The sequence below is a fragment of the Panthera leo genome, chromosome C2, assembly GCF_018350215.1.
Source record: "Panthera leo isolate Ple1 chromosome C2, P.leo_Ple1_pat1.1, whole genome shotgun sequence".
Lineage (NCBI taxonomy): Eukaryota > Metazoa > Chordata > Mammalia > Carnivora > Felidae > Panthera > Panthera leo.
The window spans coordinates 71,427,937-71,447,326 of record NC_056687.1 but is presented as its reverse complement, the minus strand read 5'-3'; the positions used below and the strand labels follow the sequence as shown (position 1 = coordinate 71,447,326).

Here is a 19,390-nt window from a genome sequence, read left to right as displayed (position 1 = left end):
GTGCAGCCAGGGCTAACCTACAGTATTTATATTGGTATATGTCTCTTTGTTTATCATATTCTGTTAGCCTTTCTCTCCCCACACAATATTGGAAGCAATGTAAAAGAGATTAAATGTCAAGAGCAATGCAAATTAGATTCAAGGCAGCATGTGATGATGCAAGATGTGACTATAGGAGGCCAGAGTCTTGATTCACTCCTAATAACTGACTAGGTTGACTAGAATTCTTACATCCTTTTAGGCTTTGGCCTCCTTTTATCTCTCTTTTCTCTATTGGGTTTGATCTGTAAAACTATCCTCTCTCAGACTCTACGGCTGTTCTAATACCGTAATGCTCATTAAATCTCATGTTTTTATTCTAGGGTAGACTGGTCCATGCTAATTTTGGCACTAAAAAAGACTTTGAGAATTTAAACTCTCCTGTGAATGGATCTTTAGTGATTGTTAGAGCAGGGAAAATCACTTTTGCTGAAAAGGTGAGTATAAGTTATTAAATACACTGGTATCATACTATTCTTCCTTTAAGTGGTATCATTGATTATTTTTTTTCACATTCTGGAAACCATCAGTCTTAAACTCTCATACCTAATAATATACTTGAATTTATTTTATATTTACTTATTTTTTAATGTTTGTTTAATTTTGAGAGAAAGAGAGACAGAGCTCAAGCAGGGAGGAGCAGAGAGAGAGAGGGAGACACAGAATCAGAAGCAGGCTCCAGGCTCTAAGCTGTCAGCACAGAGCCCAGTGCGGGGCTCGAACTCCTGGACTAGGAGATTATGACCTGAGCCGAAGTCGGACGCTTAACTTACTGAGCCACCTAGGCACCCCTAAACTTGAATTTATTAAAGTATTCAACAAATCAAATAAGTTCTAATTATCTAAACTGTAGGATACTTCCAGGACTATGGCATAGCCACTTGGAGTATTCTGTAGTCATTGTCTTTCGGTGACAATGGGGTAATCAGAAATGCTTCAGTGAAAGCAGTTTAAATTTAAAATAACAATATTCTGTTGTTACATAGAATTGCTAAATTATTGTTAAGGTGCTTTGTTAAGTTCTATATAACCAAATTTTATGTATATATGGAATATATACGTATAATTATGTTTTTTGAAGAAGAAAATTGAAAGTCAAACCTATGTAATAAGGGCCTAGAATGGAACATACTAAAAGACAGTGGTTGTGTTAGATGGGTTTTTATTATTTCTCTTATCTTTGAAACTCTCTTAATGAGTTAGTTAAGGGAAGTATTTTTTCTCAACATGTAAGCTATTTGCAACATTTGGGAGTTTCAGTGCAGTCCTCTGTAACCTTTTGTCTTAGCATAAAGCCCAACACTATCTTCACCTTCTGACCTTTACATGTTTTTCTTTAGGTTGCAAATGCTGAAAGCTTCAATGCAATTGGTGTCTTGATATACATGGACCAGGCTAAATTTCCCATTACTAATGCAGAGATTCCATTCTTTGGACATGTGAGTTCTTATTTCTTACGTAAATGAGTTTTTGGGTTCTACAAATTGTTGCTGGATTCCATCTGCATTAGTAGAAGTGTAACATGCCTTCCTTATTAAATACTCTTTTTTTTTTTTTTTTCTGGGAGGGTCTTAGCAGTAACAAGAAAATGGATTATGGGACTTTGAGACCTAGTTATTATTGCTAACATTACCTTTTCAATAGTGTCTTGAATTGAGATTTGGCATATGCCATTGCCATATAAAAATAATAGTCACATATTTTAGAGCCACTCAGACCTTCATGGTTTGAGTTGCTAAACTAAATTTAGGCTATACCCTCATACTGAGTCTGAATCTTCTAAGGATTTCTTGAATAAATGTCTGACAGAGCACATTACTTTTTTGTTTAACTAGGCCCATCTGGGAACAGGTGACCCATATACACCTGGATTCCCTTCTTTCAATCATACTCAGTTTCCACCATCGCAGTCATCAGGATTGCCGAATATACCTGTCCAAACAATCTCCAGAGCCACTGCAGAAAAGTTGTTTGGGTAAGTTCTTATTTGAAAATTGTCTTTTTTGAAAACTGGTTTTATGAGTAGAAAGGAATAATAATCTCCTTAAGTTAATTTGATAACATTTTATTATTTATTTATTTTTAAAGTTATTTTGTTGGGCGCCTGGGTGGCTCAGTTAGTTGAGCATCTGACTTCGGCTCAGGTTATGATCTCTGGGTCTGTGAGTTGGAGCCCTGCATTGGGCTCTGTGCTGACAGCTCAGAGCCTGGAGCCTGCTTCCGATTCTGTGTCTCCCCCTCTCTCTGCCCCTCCACCACTCATACTCTGTCTGTCTCTCTCAAAAACTAAATAAACGTTAAAAAAAAAAAAAAAAAAGGTTACTTTGTTTTTGAGAGAGAGAGAGAGTGCGCATGAGCAGAGGAGGGGCAGAGAGAGAGAGGGAGAGATAGAGAATCCCAAGCAGGCTCCACCCTGTCAGCACAAAACATGATGTAAGGTTTGAACTCACAAACCATGAGATCATAACCTGAGCCAAAATCAAGAGTCATACGCTTAAAAGTCGCCTCAATTTGATAGCATTTTAGATAATTGGCTGTAGTTTTCCATATTTGGCATCTCGTGGGGTGGATAGCTCTTACGCTGGTGTAGATAAACATGAAGTTTTTCCTCCATAAAGTGATATTAATAATTAGACATTGGATTTACAAACTCTGCAAGTCCTTGTTCAATTTACCCAGTGAATTCCTTGTATACTATTCCTGGCATAGCTTCTCCTTGAGGACTTCCTGAGGTAAAGCACTTTGTTGCCCTTGGCAACCTATTCAGTTATTGGAAAAGAGCTGTTAGAATTCATGTTGAACTGAAATCTTATTCCCTGTAACACCGATTAGTTCTAGATTTTCTTCTTAGCAACAACAGTTCAAATTTTCTTGTCTATAATGGAATATCTTCAGTTCTCATGACAGTTTCCAGATGCTTTACAGTCATGATTAGTCCTGGATATCCTCCCTAATGTATTAGTATCTGTCTTTAAAAATAGAACCCCGTCTGATTAGAGTACATGTCATTAGTTTTTATCTTGATCTAGACATACTTCCCACCTGGTATTGGTATAGAATGTAGATCTGGTCTCAGACACTTAGATTTTCTGTGTGATGTAGAACAAGTTACTCTAACCCCACTGATCATGTTTCTTTCACTTAATTGGATAGCTAAAATATAATCTACTTAGCAGGGTGACTGATTTCAAATGAAGAGCATTTACATGTAAGGACACATGTGTAACACCATGTGACTATTAACCATGCTATCTACGAGCATTTTTTTTTAAATTTATTTATTTAGAGAGAGTAGTGCTCATGCGCGGGGAGGGCAGAGAGAGAGAGAGAGAGAGAGAGAGAGGCAGAGAGAGAATCCCAAGTGGGCTCTATGCTATTAGCGTAGAGGCCGACATAGGGCTCCATCCCATAAACAATGAGATGACCTGAGCAGAGATCAAGAGTCGGACGCTTAATCGACTGAGCCACCCAGGCATCCCATGAAGCATTTTAAAAATGGTGATTTTTTATTGACTTATACCAAACTTCGAATCAGATCATTCTTACCTCCACCTACAGGTCTTCCCTAACCTGTGAAGCCAGCTCCCTTCCCTGTCTTATCCTTGTGTAGTGTGGGGTAATCATATTTTGACATTTATGTAAATAGAGCAGTCATTGGGTAACATGAGGAATTAGACAGGGGAAGATACGTAACTATCAGCAGCATAAAAATATTCTTTTATAATTATGATAAGAATGTATAGGGGCGCCTGGGTGGCTCAGTCAGTTAAGTTCCGGCTTCAGTTCAGGTTATCATCTCGCGGTTCGTGAGCTCGAGCCCCACGTCGGGCTCTGTGCTGACAGCTCAGAGCCTGGAGCCTGCTTCGGATTCTGCATCTCCTCCTCTCTCTCTGCCCCTCCCCTGCTCATGCTCTGTCTCTATCTCTCAAGAATAAATTAAAAAAAAAAAAAAAAAAAAAAAAAAGAATGTATACTAGTTAGTGTAGAGAGTCAGGAAACATGGGAATATACTCATGGGTTTTTATGTCAGAACTTCATTCTGAGTCCATCTTGGTATCTACTTCACATGTAAATGATAGCTGTGTCTCTGGCAGAAAGGCACATTTCAGATGAGGATAGGTACAGAAATTTTTTTAAAACATTGTTTAAACCAGGAGATAACTGATGATTTTCAGATGATTGCCTACAGATCGGAGTAAGACACAAATGGTTAGCCACCAGGGAGTAAATTTTGTATATGTTTTCTTTATATGTCCTCTTAGCCTAAAACTTGACTGGAGAGTAAGGAAGATTGATTTTGTAAACCTAAGGGAAGCCATAATAATCAGAACTCTAATGTCTGTTTTCTACTTCTAGAAATATGGAAGGAGACTGTCCTTCTGCTTGGGAAACAGACTCCTCCTGTAGGCTGGAAACCTCACAGAACTGGAATGTGAAGCTCACTGTGAACAACGTGCTGAAAGAGATAAGAATTTTTAACGTGTTTGGAGTTATTAAAGGTTTTGAAGAACCTGGTAAAGACCTTTGATTTTTTGTTTTGTTTTTTTTCTTTTGTTTGTTAGTTTGTTTCTGTTTTCCTAGTTCATAAGAATGTGGCCAGAAGAGAGTACAGGAAGGCTGGCTTTGGCTTGGTTTTGTGGAGTGCTCTGGTCTGTCCTACAGTGAACTGTTTAGGTGTCAGTTTTATTGGGAGGTAATAAGGCCCTAGGAAATTAATTTGTCAAAAATTGACCACTGTGACTAGAGAATCTCTTTCAAGTTATTGAATATGTCATCAGTAAGCAAACTACTTCTTAAGGGGGCAGATAAACACTTTGCAGGATATACAGTCTCTGTTGCAACTACTTACTTAACTCTGACTAGCTGACTATGCTGACGCTGACGTTGTAGCATGAAAACAGCTGTAACCAATACATAATGAATGGGCATGTGGGTTGTGGTTTATTGATTGGTCCTTGAAATATGCAGTCTGTCTATTTAAGTAGAATCTAATAGTCATGTAATTTAGTAAGGAAAGCCCTTGGACTTTGGTTGCTTATTAACCAATTAAGTAGAAGTAGTCAATACAGTCTATCTATTTAAGTAGAATCTAAGAGTCATGTCATTTAGTAAGGAAAGCCCTTGGACTTGGTCGCTGATTAAACAATTAAGTAGTACAAATTAGTAGTCGATAAGTAAACTTAACTGGTAATGTGGAAAAGAGTAATAATACTAACAAGGAAAAAGAGATTAGTATTGTCATGTAAATTTTTAATTCCTAGAGTCCTAAGTCAGCTATGAAGAAAGGTTCTCTTATCCTTAATGCATATATTGCATTTTTATCCTTCTTACAAACATGCTTGTTCTAGAGTTTAAAGCTCAGTATTAAAAACAGTTTAAAAGCTGATTGTGTAATTTCTTTTTTTTTTTTTTTTTTTTTAAAGATCACTATGTTGTAGTAGGGGCTCAGAGGGATGCCTGGGGTCCTGGAGCTGCAAAGTCTAGCGTAGGAACAGCTCTCCTCTTGGAACTTGCACGGATACTCTCTGATATGGTCTTAAAAGGTAGAGTACAAATTGTGAGGACCCTTGAATATCTATTTGCTGTATATAGTTCTAAATACTATATGCTTTCTCACTTTGGCCCATATTATTGTGGTTCACTTATGCTGGACTCTGTGTTTGAGCACAAAAGCAGATCATCTTTTGTTGGATCTGCCTTTGACTTTGAAACAGCTTTCCATGCAGTGTCTTTGCACTGGGAATCAACTTTGATGAGACACTCAAAAAGTGTTGTACTGGACCCTAGCTCTTAGTCTGACATATTCAGAATGACATGGCTAATCTAGCGTGGTCCCTAAGAAATCTATTTTAAAGCAAGCAGTGGCAGACCTCTGTACTAAGTTTCTATAATTTTGGTATAAAATTATAATATGTAACTTGATGTGTTATGTTTATAGGCATAATACTGGATATGTTTTTATATATTTATAATATATAAACACTTTCAAGCCTTTCTCCCTTGGTATTTGCCGCTCCTCTACACACACCCACACACACATACAAACCCCTATCACATTCTTGAATCCTTGGGCCATGGGTAAGTTGCAGTGCTTATTAACTTTTGTGGAAAAGTACATAATACAGAAAAATGCATACCCAGGAAAAGGGGAGGTTTGGAGGGGAGCTGTCATTAATGTAATTTCTCTGTAAACTTTTTCATAACTTAAATTTGTAAGTATTTACTCTGTTTGGTAACAATTGTAAAGTAACCCTATGTTTTCAGTGACTGACTTCTATGCAGATTCTTTTCAGAGAAGAGACACATTGTAGTTACACTGCGATTTCAAGTATCTCTTGGTGCAGAATTTTAGGGGGGCTCAAAGAATGGAGTTGAAACAAAAGTGACTTCCTGTAAAAACTGGTCTCTACTATGTGTTTGAAATCTTATTTGCAAATGTTCTCTTCTTTTTTTGTAGATTACCTTTAAAATTTATTCTTACTTTTTTTTGTTCTTTCACCTGGGGCCTCAAAAGGGAAAGAAATATTTTTGAATCTGCTGTCTTGAGTTAGAAATTTCTGATTTCATCTGAAGTCAGTTGCCTACCTATAACCTTTCCCAAGATAAAATTAACTTTTTTGCTATCTTTTAGGTGGCTTTAAACCCAGCAGAAGCATTGTCTTTGCCAGCTGGAGTGCTGGAGACTTCGGAGCTGTTGGTGCCACTGAATGGCTAGAGGTATTATTTGTATAACACTCATACCCAGAATGGGCACCTGAACTTGCCCTTGGCTTCATTTGTCCTCCAGAAACCAGACTCTTTTAGATTTGATTACAGTTGATCCTGAACAAGACAGGTTTGAACTGTGCAGGTACACTTATAGTGGATTTTTTTTTTTTTTAATAAATGCAGACTAGTCCTTTAAAAAAGTATAGTAATGGCCCTCTAAATGCATTTTCTCTTATGATTTTTTTAACATTTTCTTTTCTCTAGGTTACTTTATTGTAAGTACAATATGTAATACATATACAAAATATGTGTTATCTATTTATGTTATTGGTAAGGCTTATGGTCAACAATAAGCTATTAGTAGGACAGTTTTCAGGAGGTCAGAAGTTACATGTGGATTTTCAAGTGCATAGTGGGGGTGGTCATCATCCCTAACCTCCCACGTTAGGGAAGTCAACTGTATATCATTTTTGCCTTTGTATATTTAGCGTTAATAGACTCTAAATTTAAAAAGAAGTCCCTAATAATAGCTACTCTATGTGACAGGTTAATACATATTAGTACATTTAGTATTTTTCCATCTCTTCTAGGGATACCTTTCCTCCTTGCATTTAAAGGCTTTCACTTACATTAATCTGGACAAAGCTGTTCTTGGTAAGTATCCTTTTCATCAGCTGTTAATGAATTCAGATAAACTACTTACAAAACAGAAGAAAGCTGGGGCAAGCGGGTGGCTCAGTTGGTTAAGCGTCCAACTTTTGGTATCGGCTCAGGTCATGATCTCATGGTTTCTGAGTTTAAGCCCCAAGTCAGGCTCCACACTGGCTGTGCAGAGCCTGCTTGAGATTCTCTCTCCCTCTGCCCTTCTGCTGCTTGTGAGCTTGCACTCTCTCTGTCTCAAAGAAAAAAAATAAAACTCCAAGAAACAAACCAGAAGAAAGCTTTCTTTCTTTCTTTTTTTTTTTTTTTAATGTTCATTTATTTTTGAGACAGACAGAGCATGGATGGGGAGGGTTAGAGAGGGGGAGACACAGAATGTGAAGCAGGCTCCAGGCTCCAAGCTGTCAGCACAGGGCCCAACGCGGGGCTCGAACTCCCGGACCGTGAGATCATGACCTGAGCCGAGGTCAGATGCTCAACCGACTGAGCCACCCAGGTGCCTCCAGGAGAAGGCTTTCTAAAGCAACACTTGTCTTTTTTTTTTTTTTTTTTTTTTTTTACAATTCACACTGTCCATTCCCTGATCAAAAGACTAACTTTGCTTTCTCTTAGTAGTCCATTAAATTATAAAATAGGTGCAGATTGCCTTGTCTAATGCAGTCATTCTCATTGTGGTCCTCAATCAGCGGCATTAAGATCACCTGGGAACTGTTAGCAGTGTAAAATTTCAGGCCCTACCCAGACTTTTCCACTTAGAAATTGGAACATAAATCCAGCAGGCTATGTTTTAACAAGCACTCCAGGTGATTCCAATAAGCTAAAGTCTGAGAACCACTAGTCTGGACTGTATTTTAGACCAGAAGGAACTCAACTGTACAATATAGAGTGATACTTCTATAGACTAATTCACATCTTGCTAGATTGTGGTATCACAAATAGAAATACCAGATAAACTAGTTCTGAAAGAGTTTGAATGTTATTAAAGGTACAGATGTAGCCAGTGGATGAACTGAGAACAGTAGAATATCTCATTTGAAAGAAAAAGGAAGGAATTTGATCTAAACCTTGGGGCACCTGGGTAGCTCAGTCAGTTGGGTGTCTGACTCTTGACTTCGATTCAGGTCATGGTCTCCTGGTTCATGGGATTGAGCCCTGTGTCAGGCTGTCAGGCTGTCAGTGCTGTCAGCTTGGAGCCTGCTTGGAATTCTGTCTCCCTCTCTCTCTGTCCCTCCCCTACTTGTGCACGCATATGCATTCAATCTCTCAAAATATTTTTTAAAAATTGAACTAAACCTTTATTAGATGAGTTGTCATTGCCATCTTACCTATACAGCAGAATATATGGAATATAGCAAGAGTAGCTAGCAGGTAATTGCCCTAAGATAGGTAAACTGAAAAAGTACCAAGAAACAGATCGTTAACATATGCAAACTCAGGAGTAAGATCTTCAGTCAATTAGAGTTAGCATTTACTAAAGAACTTGACTCTTAAATCACTTTGTCTACTTCTTGAAGAGTATAGTCATATTTGCCACTGATCTAGGTTAATGTCTTCCTTTTTTGTCAAGTACTTTTAGTTGTTGAAGTAGCCATGTAAAAATCACTTGACTAGAGAAGAAGCAATGTTTAAATAATCTCTTTGCAGGTACCAGCAACTTCAAGGTTTCTGCCAGTCCACTGTTGTATTCGCTTATTGAGAAGATGATGAAAGATGTGAGTGTATACCTAATTACAAAATCTGTAACTTAATTTTCTCATCTAATTTACGTAAAGTGAAAAGCATTGATGTTTAAACAATCATCATAAATAACCAAGTACAGGAATTTAGAATAAATTCTATAGTTGCATTATTTAGGTCATGCTCTTAGCTTATTTGCTCTCAGTCTATTGAACTGTGTGAGGTGAGGGTAAACTGCCCACTGGGGGTTGTCTACAGAGTCCTAATGCTAAGGAAGCTTTAAAATTTTTTTTTTTAATGTTTATTTATTTTTGAGACAGAGAGAGACAGAGCATGAACGGGGGAGGGCCAGAGAGAGAGGGAGACACAGAATCTGAAGCAGGCTCCAGGCTCTGAGCTGCCAGCACAGAGCCTGACGCGGGGCTCGAACTCACGGACTGTGAGATCATGACCTGAGCCGAAGTCGGATGTTTAACCGACTGAGCCACCCAGGTGCAAGGAAGCTTTAAATGAACTTGAGAATGCCTAGCTGGCTCAGTTGGTAGAGCATGTGACCCTTGATCTCGGGATTGTGAGTTCAAGCCCCATGTTGGGTATGGCTTTAATTTTAAAAAATTAAAAATATGGGGCACCTGGGTGGCTCAGTTGGTTAAGCGACTGATTTCAGCTCAGGTCGTGATCTATCCACGTCAGACTCTGTGCTGACAGCTCAGAGCTTAGAGCCTGCTTCAGATTCTGTGTCTCCCTCTCTCTGCCCCTCCCCCCACTCGAGCTCTGTCTCTCTCTCAAAAATAAATATTTAAAAAAATTAATGAATTATACCTAATACTTAAATAAGAAGGCCAGATGAAATATTCACTGGGTAAAAACAAACATGCAAATGACCGTGGTTTTGCAATAGGAAGGAATAAGATTTGGCTAATGGGCTTAGAGGCCATATATTGGAATCATTAAAGATGGAGGAAACAAGGGTCAGAGAACTTGGCCTTGATCCTATGGGAAACTAGGAATCGCTATCGAGTTTCCAGCAAGGCAGTAATGTGCAGATTAGGCTGCAGTAGTATAAAATGTGCTAGAAGGAAAAAGCCAGAAATAAGGTAGGCATCGTGAAGGCTAGAAAGGGCTTTTAAAACTGTGCCACCTTTAAAATGGTTAAAGGAGGAAAACATTTTTTCTCTTGCTGTAACTAAAGGAACTGGCAGCATGAGTGTAGGAGGAATAACTTTAGAAATTGGGGATTGTTTTAGCTGTCTTAAATTTTTTTCAAGAAGAAACAATAAAATTTTTTTTTATAACTGTTTACAGATCGAAGTATGTTTGTGACTAGCCTGAATGACTGTGTGCAGAAAGATTCATTTTAGTGACAAATTAATTTTTCCTTTTATAGGTGAAACACCCAGTTACTGGGCAGTCTCTTTATCGGGACAGCAATTGGATCAACAAAGTGTAAGTTGAGAAAAGTGAATGAACAACTAGTAGAAAAGCAGAATCACCCAGGAGCCCCTGCTATGTTAGGTAGAGATCTAAACCTATCCTTGCAGTGAGCTTACCACCTATACAGTCAATTTAAGAATTTATTTGGGGATAGGGGTAGGGTTGCATGATAGCACAGGCTGTTCTTCAGAAAACCTAGAGACACATTCTTGCTTTCCTTGCAGTGAGAAATTTTCTTTGGATAATGCTGCTTTCCCTTTCCTTGCGTATTCTGGAATCCCAGCAGTTTCTTTCTGTTTTTGTGAGGTAAGTATGAAGAACTCTCAAGTTATATCTTAGCCCTTTCATCAGTTTTGAGACCAAATTTCCTAAAGTACTTGAAATGTTGTCAGAAGTTATACACCTGCGGTTATTACATGCTCCCTTATTATCAGTCTTAACGTGGAATTATTCTCAGCTTAATTAGCATTGGAATTTATTTGCTAAGCCATCTTCACTTAGGTATGATGAGTTTTAATAACAAGGCTACCTACTGGACAGTGTGGGTATAGACTATTTCCACCAAATAGAAAGTTCAGCTGGACATTGCTGTTCTTGATACCTGTCGAAATACGGTTCTAGACGTTTGTCCAAAGATGTTAATCTCCTAAACCAGGTACAAGGTTGTTATGACACAGAACTTTGAACTGACCAAGCTGTAGGAAAGCAAGATTGGCCTGTTTCAGGAGTCGTCAGAAGGCCCTGAAAGCCACAATGAGTAAACAAAATGATGAAGGCTTCTGCGCTGAAGCTGGAATTCCAGCCCTGTACTGGGCTTTCCCAGGGCTGAAGAGATCCTAGAGTTAATGTAGGAGGTCAGGGTGGAAGCTGTTGACTTTGGCATCAAATTATTGATGCTCTGGAGGCCAGGTCCTCACAAGACTTCTTATCACTGAGTGTTTTGGCCTGGAACTAGGAGGGGAAAGGTTTGGAGCTAGGGAGTGATGTAAGATCTGGATTCAGAGATTAACATAGGTGGAACTCCCTTGACCTTCTGCTAGAACAGCAGTATGGATGGCATTGAAATAGCTGGTCACAGTATCTATTTAGTACATTAGGAAGAACTGGATGTCAGGTGCTACCGTTTTGGTGGTTTATGGATGATTTCTTTTGACCTCCAGAAGGTTTCTTAAAAACTTCTTAGATGTCAAAAATCTAGCAGGTAATACAGAAGTGTATAGTCTGAAAGTAAATAATTGAGGTCAGATCAAAGGATTGGCAGTGAAATTGTCACCAAGGACAAGGATAGGGAATAGAATTGAAAAAGTAGTTACTTAAATTGTCTAATCAAGGTGGGGAGAAGTTGTGAGCATCAGACATGTTTGTTAGAAAGGTAACATGTATGAATGGATCGAGTGCTGAATCATTAGGAAGAAGGTAAATTCACATGTAAGCGTGATGCTTTATATCAAAAGCACACTTCATACATGCTCTCTTCTTTCCTTATTTAATGAACCAAACTTCCCAGAGAAGAAAACAAGGATACAACCTCAAGAAATTCGGCTAGAAATCTTTTCAGGGTCTATGATGTGATGGGACAAAGATTCTATAGAATCTAGAAGAAAGTAGTCATTCAAGGAGTAGGTCAGATTCAGAGGAAATAACAAGAGTGATATTAAAGTAGTGGATGTGAGATAAAATTGGAGTAGGTATGTATTAGAAGCAAGGGATGAATTGCAACTGTTATCACCTTGAAGGGAAAATGAATGTGAGGCTCCTACTCTTATGACCCTCCTGTGAGTACATTAACCTAGCTTTGTTTTTCAGGACACAGATTATCCTTATTTGGGTACTACCATGGATGTCTATGAGAAACTCATTCAGAAAGTTCCTCAGTTGAACAAAATGGCACGTGCAGCAGCAGAAGTAGCTGGTCAGCTCATAATGAAACTTACCTATGATCTTGAATTGAACCTGAACTATGAGATGTATAATGACAAAATACTTTCATTTGTGAGGGATGTGAGCCGATTCAGAGCAGACATAAAAGTAAGTACTAATTAAAACCAGGTTCTTGTTGCTGAAATATCAAGCAATTATGATGTTTAGCTATTCCTGAGAAAGGACATGATGGGTAGCCAAAGTACATTTTAAGGGAACTGATATATCATTTTTCTTAGATTTTTAACTCATTTGAAAGTTGAGAGGTTGTGGGTTATAAATCTAGGATATACCACACTAGGTATTTCAGAGTCTAGAACTATGTTAACTTTTGTTAAGGTATGTTAAGTTTTTGTAATTCCAAGCAACCTGTGAAGAGAATCCAGAGAATACAAAGATCTCAACCATGACTTTGAAACTATGAGTTTGGGCCATATATCATATATGCCTTTCAGGGATGTCACAGCTAGAGAGATAACAGAGTCAGTAATTACAGTCCTACTTAGTGTTCATCCTACGTGCCTAGTATTCAGATACTTGATAAAACCAAATTAATAATGGGGCACCTGGTTGACTCAGTTGGTAGAGTGTGTGCCTTGATCTCAGGGTTGTAAGTTCGAGCCTCACGTTGGGTGTAGAGATTACTTAAAAATAGAATCTTTTAAAAAATCAAATTAGTATTAATATGTGGCTTCTAACTGCTTTTATGGTACTAGAAGTCAATTTAACAGAGATCCCTTAAATGAAGCAAATCACTGATAAACAAATCTTAATGATTATGGCTTTCTTGAAACTTGAAACTAATTGTAACTGATCAGAAAGTGGCAATTGTGAGACAAATCACTAGACTCTGAAGTTCACTGAACCAAAATGTTTTCAAATTTTCCCCCATAGGGAAATTGAACTGGAAACAATATACTACACAGGATTATATATTAAGTTAATTATGTTAGATTTCTCCAGGAGGACGGCTTCCTTATGAGACTAAGAGTGGAAAATTGTGCCATCTCTTGGGCTCAGATATGAGCATACTACTCTATAGAGCTTGGGGCCTCCTGGGCAAGGTGCCTAAGTCTACCATTCTCTGCATCTTGAGCTTGTCCACGAGCCACCCCCTTTTACCAGAACCAACTCCCTTGCTATCACTAAATTAGAAAGGTATATAGTATAACATCCTTAGAAATACAACATCTACTAAAGAATGTAATGTCTCTCTGCTTCAGGAGATGGGTCTGAATCTACAGTGGCTGTATTCTGCTCGTGGAGACTTTTTCCGTGCCACCTCCAGACTGACAACAGATTATAGGAATGCTGAGAGAACAAACAGATTTATCATGAGGGACATCAATGACCGTATCATGAGAGTAAGTAAACTCCTAAAAATGGAAGAACTAAAGATTGTTAATTTTTAACTGGTGGGCCTTGCATTTCTAAAAAGCAGAGTAGTAACTCCAGGAGCCTAGCATCATTTGCTGCTTTAGAACTGAGCACAGATTTTTAACTCTTACTTATTAGCAAGATCTAGAACCAATATATCTAAACTGGAAGTCCAAGAGACATTTGTCCCAGTATTAACCTTTTTTAAGTTTTAAGAAACATTTTTAAGAAGGAATCATTAATGATTTTTAGCTATCATTTTCTCTGTATTCCTGTTCTCTAATTCAGCCCTTAACTGCTTCTATCTTAATCTGCCTGGAAGAGGCAGAAGACTCGATTACAGTAGAAGCTTGTAAATTTTCCATGTATATGCTTCAACTAAAAAAAACCAATATAATTAGAGTTCACTTTTACAAAAGGATTGACTATACAAAAGGATTGATTGATTATAGTTTTAATGTTAGAAGATAAGTAGCCTGGTTCTCCACATTGCTAAATTGGGGGAATTTTCACATTTCAAGTGAGAAAATGGCCGTTGTTTTACTGTGTCAGGCCCTTACACCAAAAGTCCCAGCACGGTGTAAGTTCTCATGTATGTTTTGTTTCCGTAGGTGGAATATCACTTCCTCTCACCCTATGTATCTCCGAGAGAGTCTCCTTTCCGACATATCTTTTGGGGCACTGGCTCTCACACTCTGTCAGCATTACTAGAGCATCTGAAGCTGCGCCAGGAAAATATGAGTGCTTTTAATGAAACACTGTTTAGAAACCAGTTGGCTCTAACAACTTGGACTATTCAAGGGGCTGCAAATGCCCTCTCTGGTGACATTTGGGACATTGACAATGAGTTTTAAATGTGGTACCCATAACTTATATGAGAACAGCAGGGTAGTGTGATTTTTAGACTTGGGCTGGTTGTGCTAAATTTTTAGTAGGGCTACAAAACCTAATATTGTTAAAATTTTACCCAACCATCTTGGTACCACTAGATTTCTTTAGGCAGCAGCTTTTAATACAGGGTAGGTACCTGCACTTCAAGTTAAAGTGAATAACCACTTAAAAATGTTCATGATAGAATCTTTTCTCTGATTATCTCTAAAATTTTAAATGTGTTGTATGGTAACTGCCTCTTTCTTGTTAGAGTTATGACAGAGTCAGAACCAGTTACGTAAACTATTGCTCTAAATCCTAAGGACATGAACTGGTATCTTCTAAGTGGGAGGAGGGAGGTGGTGTCTCCTGGGGGCTGGAAGTGGTAGCTTAGTGGGATCCTCCACCTGCACTTGATGCTGGATAGGAGATACCAGGTTGTAAGACTTTATTCTCCAAATGAGATCTATGCCTTCCGTAAGGATTTAGCTGGTTTCCACATCCCTGAATGAAACAGTTAACTTTCAGAAGAGATGGGACTTGTTTTCTTGCCAGTGAGGTCTGAAACAGAGGTCCTTCCGCTGGATAAAGTGAGGTTCAACTGTTTATCACAGGAGTAAGGCCTTAATGTGTTAACCTCAAGATTATTTATGAAAAGAGGAGACCAGAAGCCAAAGACCTAGATTTTCTTTTCCTCTGCCCCTGCCCCATAAGCCTTTGTATTAGTTTTTTGTCGTCTTTGTGTTTCCCAAAGTATTTTGAAAGAAAACCAGCTTTAGGTGTTTAATTTCAAACTCAGTTTGTCAGACTTTAAAGAACACACTGCCAAATTTTGGCCAAAGTGTTAATTTTTTGGAAAAGCTTTCTATCATTTTGGCACTGAGATATTTATTGTTTATTTATCAGTGACAGAGTTCACTATAAATGGTGTTTTTTTTATAGAAGATAATTATCGGAAGCAGTGCCTTCCATAATTATGACAGTTATACTGTCGTTTTTTTTTAATAAAAGCAGCATCTGCTAATAAAACCCAACAGATACTGGAAGTTTTGCATTTATGGTCAACACTTGAGGGTTTTAAAAAACGGCCACACGCCAAATAAAATTATAAAGCTAAATATTGGTGAAGAATTCAATTGAATTAGGAGTTGCTAATCAAGTTAGAATTTTAGTCAACCAGGTAAAAATGGCAGTTCTTAAAGGGAAGGAATTGTGACCAAGTTATACATTAATGTCACTTAAAGGCTGTGATACTCATACATGTGAAATTTTACAGCTCAATTTATCCAAGGTGTAACTTTAATTCGAATTTTGCAAAATTTCCAGTACCTTTGTCACAAACCTAACTCACATTATCGGGAGCAGTGTCTTCCATAATGTATAAAGAACAAGGTAGTTTTTGCCTACCACAGTGTCTATATCGGAGACAGTGATCTCCATATGTTACACTAAGGGTGTACGTAATTATCGGGAACAGTGTTTCCCATAATTTTCTTCATGCAATGACATCTTCAAAGCTTGAAGATCGTTAGTATCTAACATGTATTCCCAGCTCCCTATAATTCTCTATCTTTTAGTTTTAGTTGCAGAAACATTTTATGGTCATTAAACATTTGGTGGGTGAATTCAACCACCATAAAATAAAATTACTTCATTCGAGAGTCTTTGTTTTTAAACCTAATGTAGTGTTTTATTATATTTGTGGTTTCTCCAGGTCTTCTGTTTAGTGGGATGGTAGTCCACATTTACAGTGTTTGCTGTTGACAAATGAATTTAACTTTATCCCCTTATTTGCATGTCATCTCCTGGAAACTTAGTTCACACAAGTTTGTATCCAGAATTGATCTTTTAGCTTAAATCAGGGGAAACTTGTATAGGAGACTCAGGGGGCTGGGGGAGTGAAATGTGTAGGGAAGCAAAGCTTGCAAAAGGATCCTTGATCATGTCTCCCTACCCGTTAGTATATGGTGGTTTTAAGTTAAACAGAGATGTGAACAAATAAGTTTGAAGCTACATGAGTAAAGACTTTATTTTCTAGTCCGCCATCATTATAAACCTGATAATCAGTTGTTTGTTATAGGGCAGTTCACCCTAAGAAACTGCCACCTAAGAAAAAGTCCACAGACTTAATGTCCCTTACCGAAGTTAACATAGGTCTAGATTATTACAGCCTCACTGAATTGTTTCACTGCTCACGGTCTGTTTAGTCTTCACGGTGTTTTATCTTGAACTGGTGTTTAGTGTAGCTAAGTGGAAAGGTCATAGCTGGGATTCCTGGTTTGGGTATCATGCTTTACCACACTTTAATGAAAGCTCAGTAACTTCAAGACATACTATGAATATGGGCATACATTTTACAGCAGTAGATCTCTTCAAATACCTCTTTTCTGTAGTGAGGATTGAGTTAGTTCTAATCAAAAAAGCCAGTAAGTGGTAAGAGGCGTAATATTCCTGAATGAAATGTGTATCTGACTAGTGACAACCTGCTGGACTTCAGATTTTGTCTGGTTATAGATATCAGGTGCATTTTGAAGGTAAAGGATAAATGAGCTCTATCATGATTCACTATTCTAGAACTTGCATGACCTTTACTGTGTTTCCTCTTTGAATGTTCTTGAAATTTTAGTTGGCTAAACATGGCTTATTAGACTTGCCAACCTACTGCTCATCGATATCTTTGTAAACAAATGATATGCCCTTATAATTGTGTCCAAACTGGTATGTGCAACAGTGTGGAAATTCCTTATCTGATTTAATAAAATGCTTGAACACGGAGTTGTCATTTTTTAAAAAATAGATTATATTGTTTTAGGGCATTTTTGGGTTCACAGCAAAATTGAGAGGAAAGTATAGAGTTCCCATATACTCTCTGCCTGCTCACCCGTGGCCCAGCTTCCCCCACTATCAGCATCTCCCAGCAGAGTAGTACACATGTTACAATTGAACATATACATCGACATATCATTATCGCCGAAAGCCTATAGTTGACATTAAAGTCCACTCTCAGTGTTGTGTATTTTGTGAGTTTGAACAAATCTATAATGAAACATATCCACCATTTATAATACAATACTGAATGGTTTTATTGTCTTGAAAGTCGTCTGTTCTGTGCCTCTTCATCTTCCTCTGCCTGATCTCTGGCAACCACTGATCTTTTTACAGTCCGTAGTTTTTGCCTTTTCCAGAATGTCACGTGGTTAGAATCATACAGTAGGCAGCCTCTTCAGATTGGCTTCTTTCACTTAGTAGTAATATGCACTTAAGGCTTGATAGCTCACTTTTTTAAAAGTTGATTTATTTTGAAAGAGTGTGCACGCAAGATAGAGAATGAGTGGGGGAGGGGGAAGAGAGACGGAGGGACAGAATCCTAAGCAGAATCCTAACCAAGCTCAAACTCACCAACAGATCATAACCTGAGCCTAGCAAGATCGAGAGTCAGATGCTTAACTGACTGAGCTACCCAGGTGCCCGATAGCTCACTTCTTTCTAGTGCTCAATTTTATTCCATTGGATGTAACTTAGTTTATTTATCCATTTATCTACTGAAGGACCTCTTCATTGCTCCCAAATTTTGGCAACTATGAATAAAGCTGCTCTAAACAGTTTTTACGTGGGCAGGTTTTCAGTTCATTTGGGTAAAGACCAAGGAGTACAATTGCCGGATCATATGGAAATAGTATGCTTAGTTTTGTAAGAAATTTCCAAACTGTCTTCCAAAGTGGCTGTACGATGTGAATTCCTGTAGCAGTGAGTTCCTGTTGCTTCACATACTTGCCAGCATCTGGTGGTGTCCACTGTTTTGGATTTTGGCCATCCTAATAGGCGTGTGGTGATAATCTTGTTTTGATTTCCCTTTGTCCAATGACATGATGTTAAGCATCTTCGTATATGCTTATTTATCAGCGTATATCTTTGGTGAGGTGTCTGTTCAGATCTTTTGCCCCTTTTTCTATTGGGTTGTTCATTTTATTGTTGAGTTTTAAGAATTCCTTGTACATTTTGGATAACCATACCATCATTTGTCAGATACGTGTTTTGCAAATATTTTTTTCCCCAGTCTATGGTTTGTCTTCTCATTCTCTTGACAATGTCTTTTACAGAGCATGAGTTTATAAATTTTAATGAGGTCCAACTTAATTATTTCCTTTGTGAATCATGCTTTTGGCATTTTATCTAAGTCACTGCCAAACCCAATGTCATCTAGATACTCTCCTGTGCTGTCTTTTAGTAGTTTTACAGTTTGGCATATTACATTCAGGTCTGTGATCCATTTTGAATTCAGTTTTGTAAAGGGTATGTGGTCTGTGTCTAGATTCATTTTTTTGCATGTGGATGTCCAATTGGTCACGAGTTTTTGTTAAGAATACTCTAGTAAGACTCTCCCCTCTGAAAACATGAGCTAAGTAATTTTAAATGTCCTTAAAAAAAAAAATTAAAAAAAAAAAAAAGGGCGCCTGGGTGGCTCAGTCGGTTAAGCGTCCGACTTCAGCTCAGGTCACGATCTCGCGGTCCGTGAGTTCAAGCCCCGCGTCGGGCTCTGGGCTGATGGCTCAGAGCCTGGAGCCTGCTTCTGATTCTGTGTCTCCCTCTCTCTCTGCCCCTCCCCCGTTCATGCTCTGTCTCTCTCTGTCTCAAAAATAAATAAAAACGTTAACAAAAATTTTTTTTAAAAATAAAAAATTAAATGTCCTTATAGCTACATTAG

At 38.1% G+C, this 19,390-nt stretch overlaps 1 protein-coding gene across 3 annotated transcripts in view; it reads left to right on the top strand.

The window, feature by feature from the left end:
- The window catches only part of TFRC (transferrin receptor), a 52,710-nt gene extending 35,250 nt beyond the window's left edge, over nt 1-17,460 (top strand). For all 3 annotated transcript variants that reach the window (XM_042903372.1, XM_042903371.1, XM_042903370.1), the window contains 13 exons: nt 363-476; nt 1,380-1,478; nt 1,875-2,014; nt 4,396-4,553; nt 5,463-5,582; nt 6,671-6,756; nt 7,338-7,401; nt 9,052-9,119; nt 10,472-10,530; nt 10,743-10,824; nt 12,325-12,546; nt 13,662-13,802; nt 14,427-17,460. In XM_042903372.1, the coding sequence (XP_042759306.1) occupies nt 363-476; nt 1,380-1,478; nt 1,875-2,014; nt 4,396-4,553; nt 5,463-5,582; nt 6,671-6,756; nt 7,338-7,401; nt 9,052-9,119; nt 10,472-10,530; nt 10,743-10,824; nt 12,325-12,546; nt 13,662-13,802; nt 14,427-14,669 (1,596 nt within the window). In that variant the 3' untranslated portion in view covers nt 14,670-17,460. The remainder of the gene's footprint in view (nt 1-362; nt 477-1,379; nt 1,479-1,874; nt 2,015-4,395; nt 4,554-5,462; nt 5,583-6,670; nt 6,757-7,337; nt 7,402-9,051; nt 9,120-10,471; nt 10,531-10,742; nt 10,825-12,324; nt 12,547-13,661; nt 13,803-14,426) is intronic.
- The last annotated feature ends 1,930 nt before the right edge of the window (nt 17,461-19,390 follow it).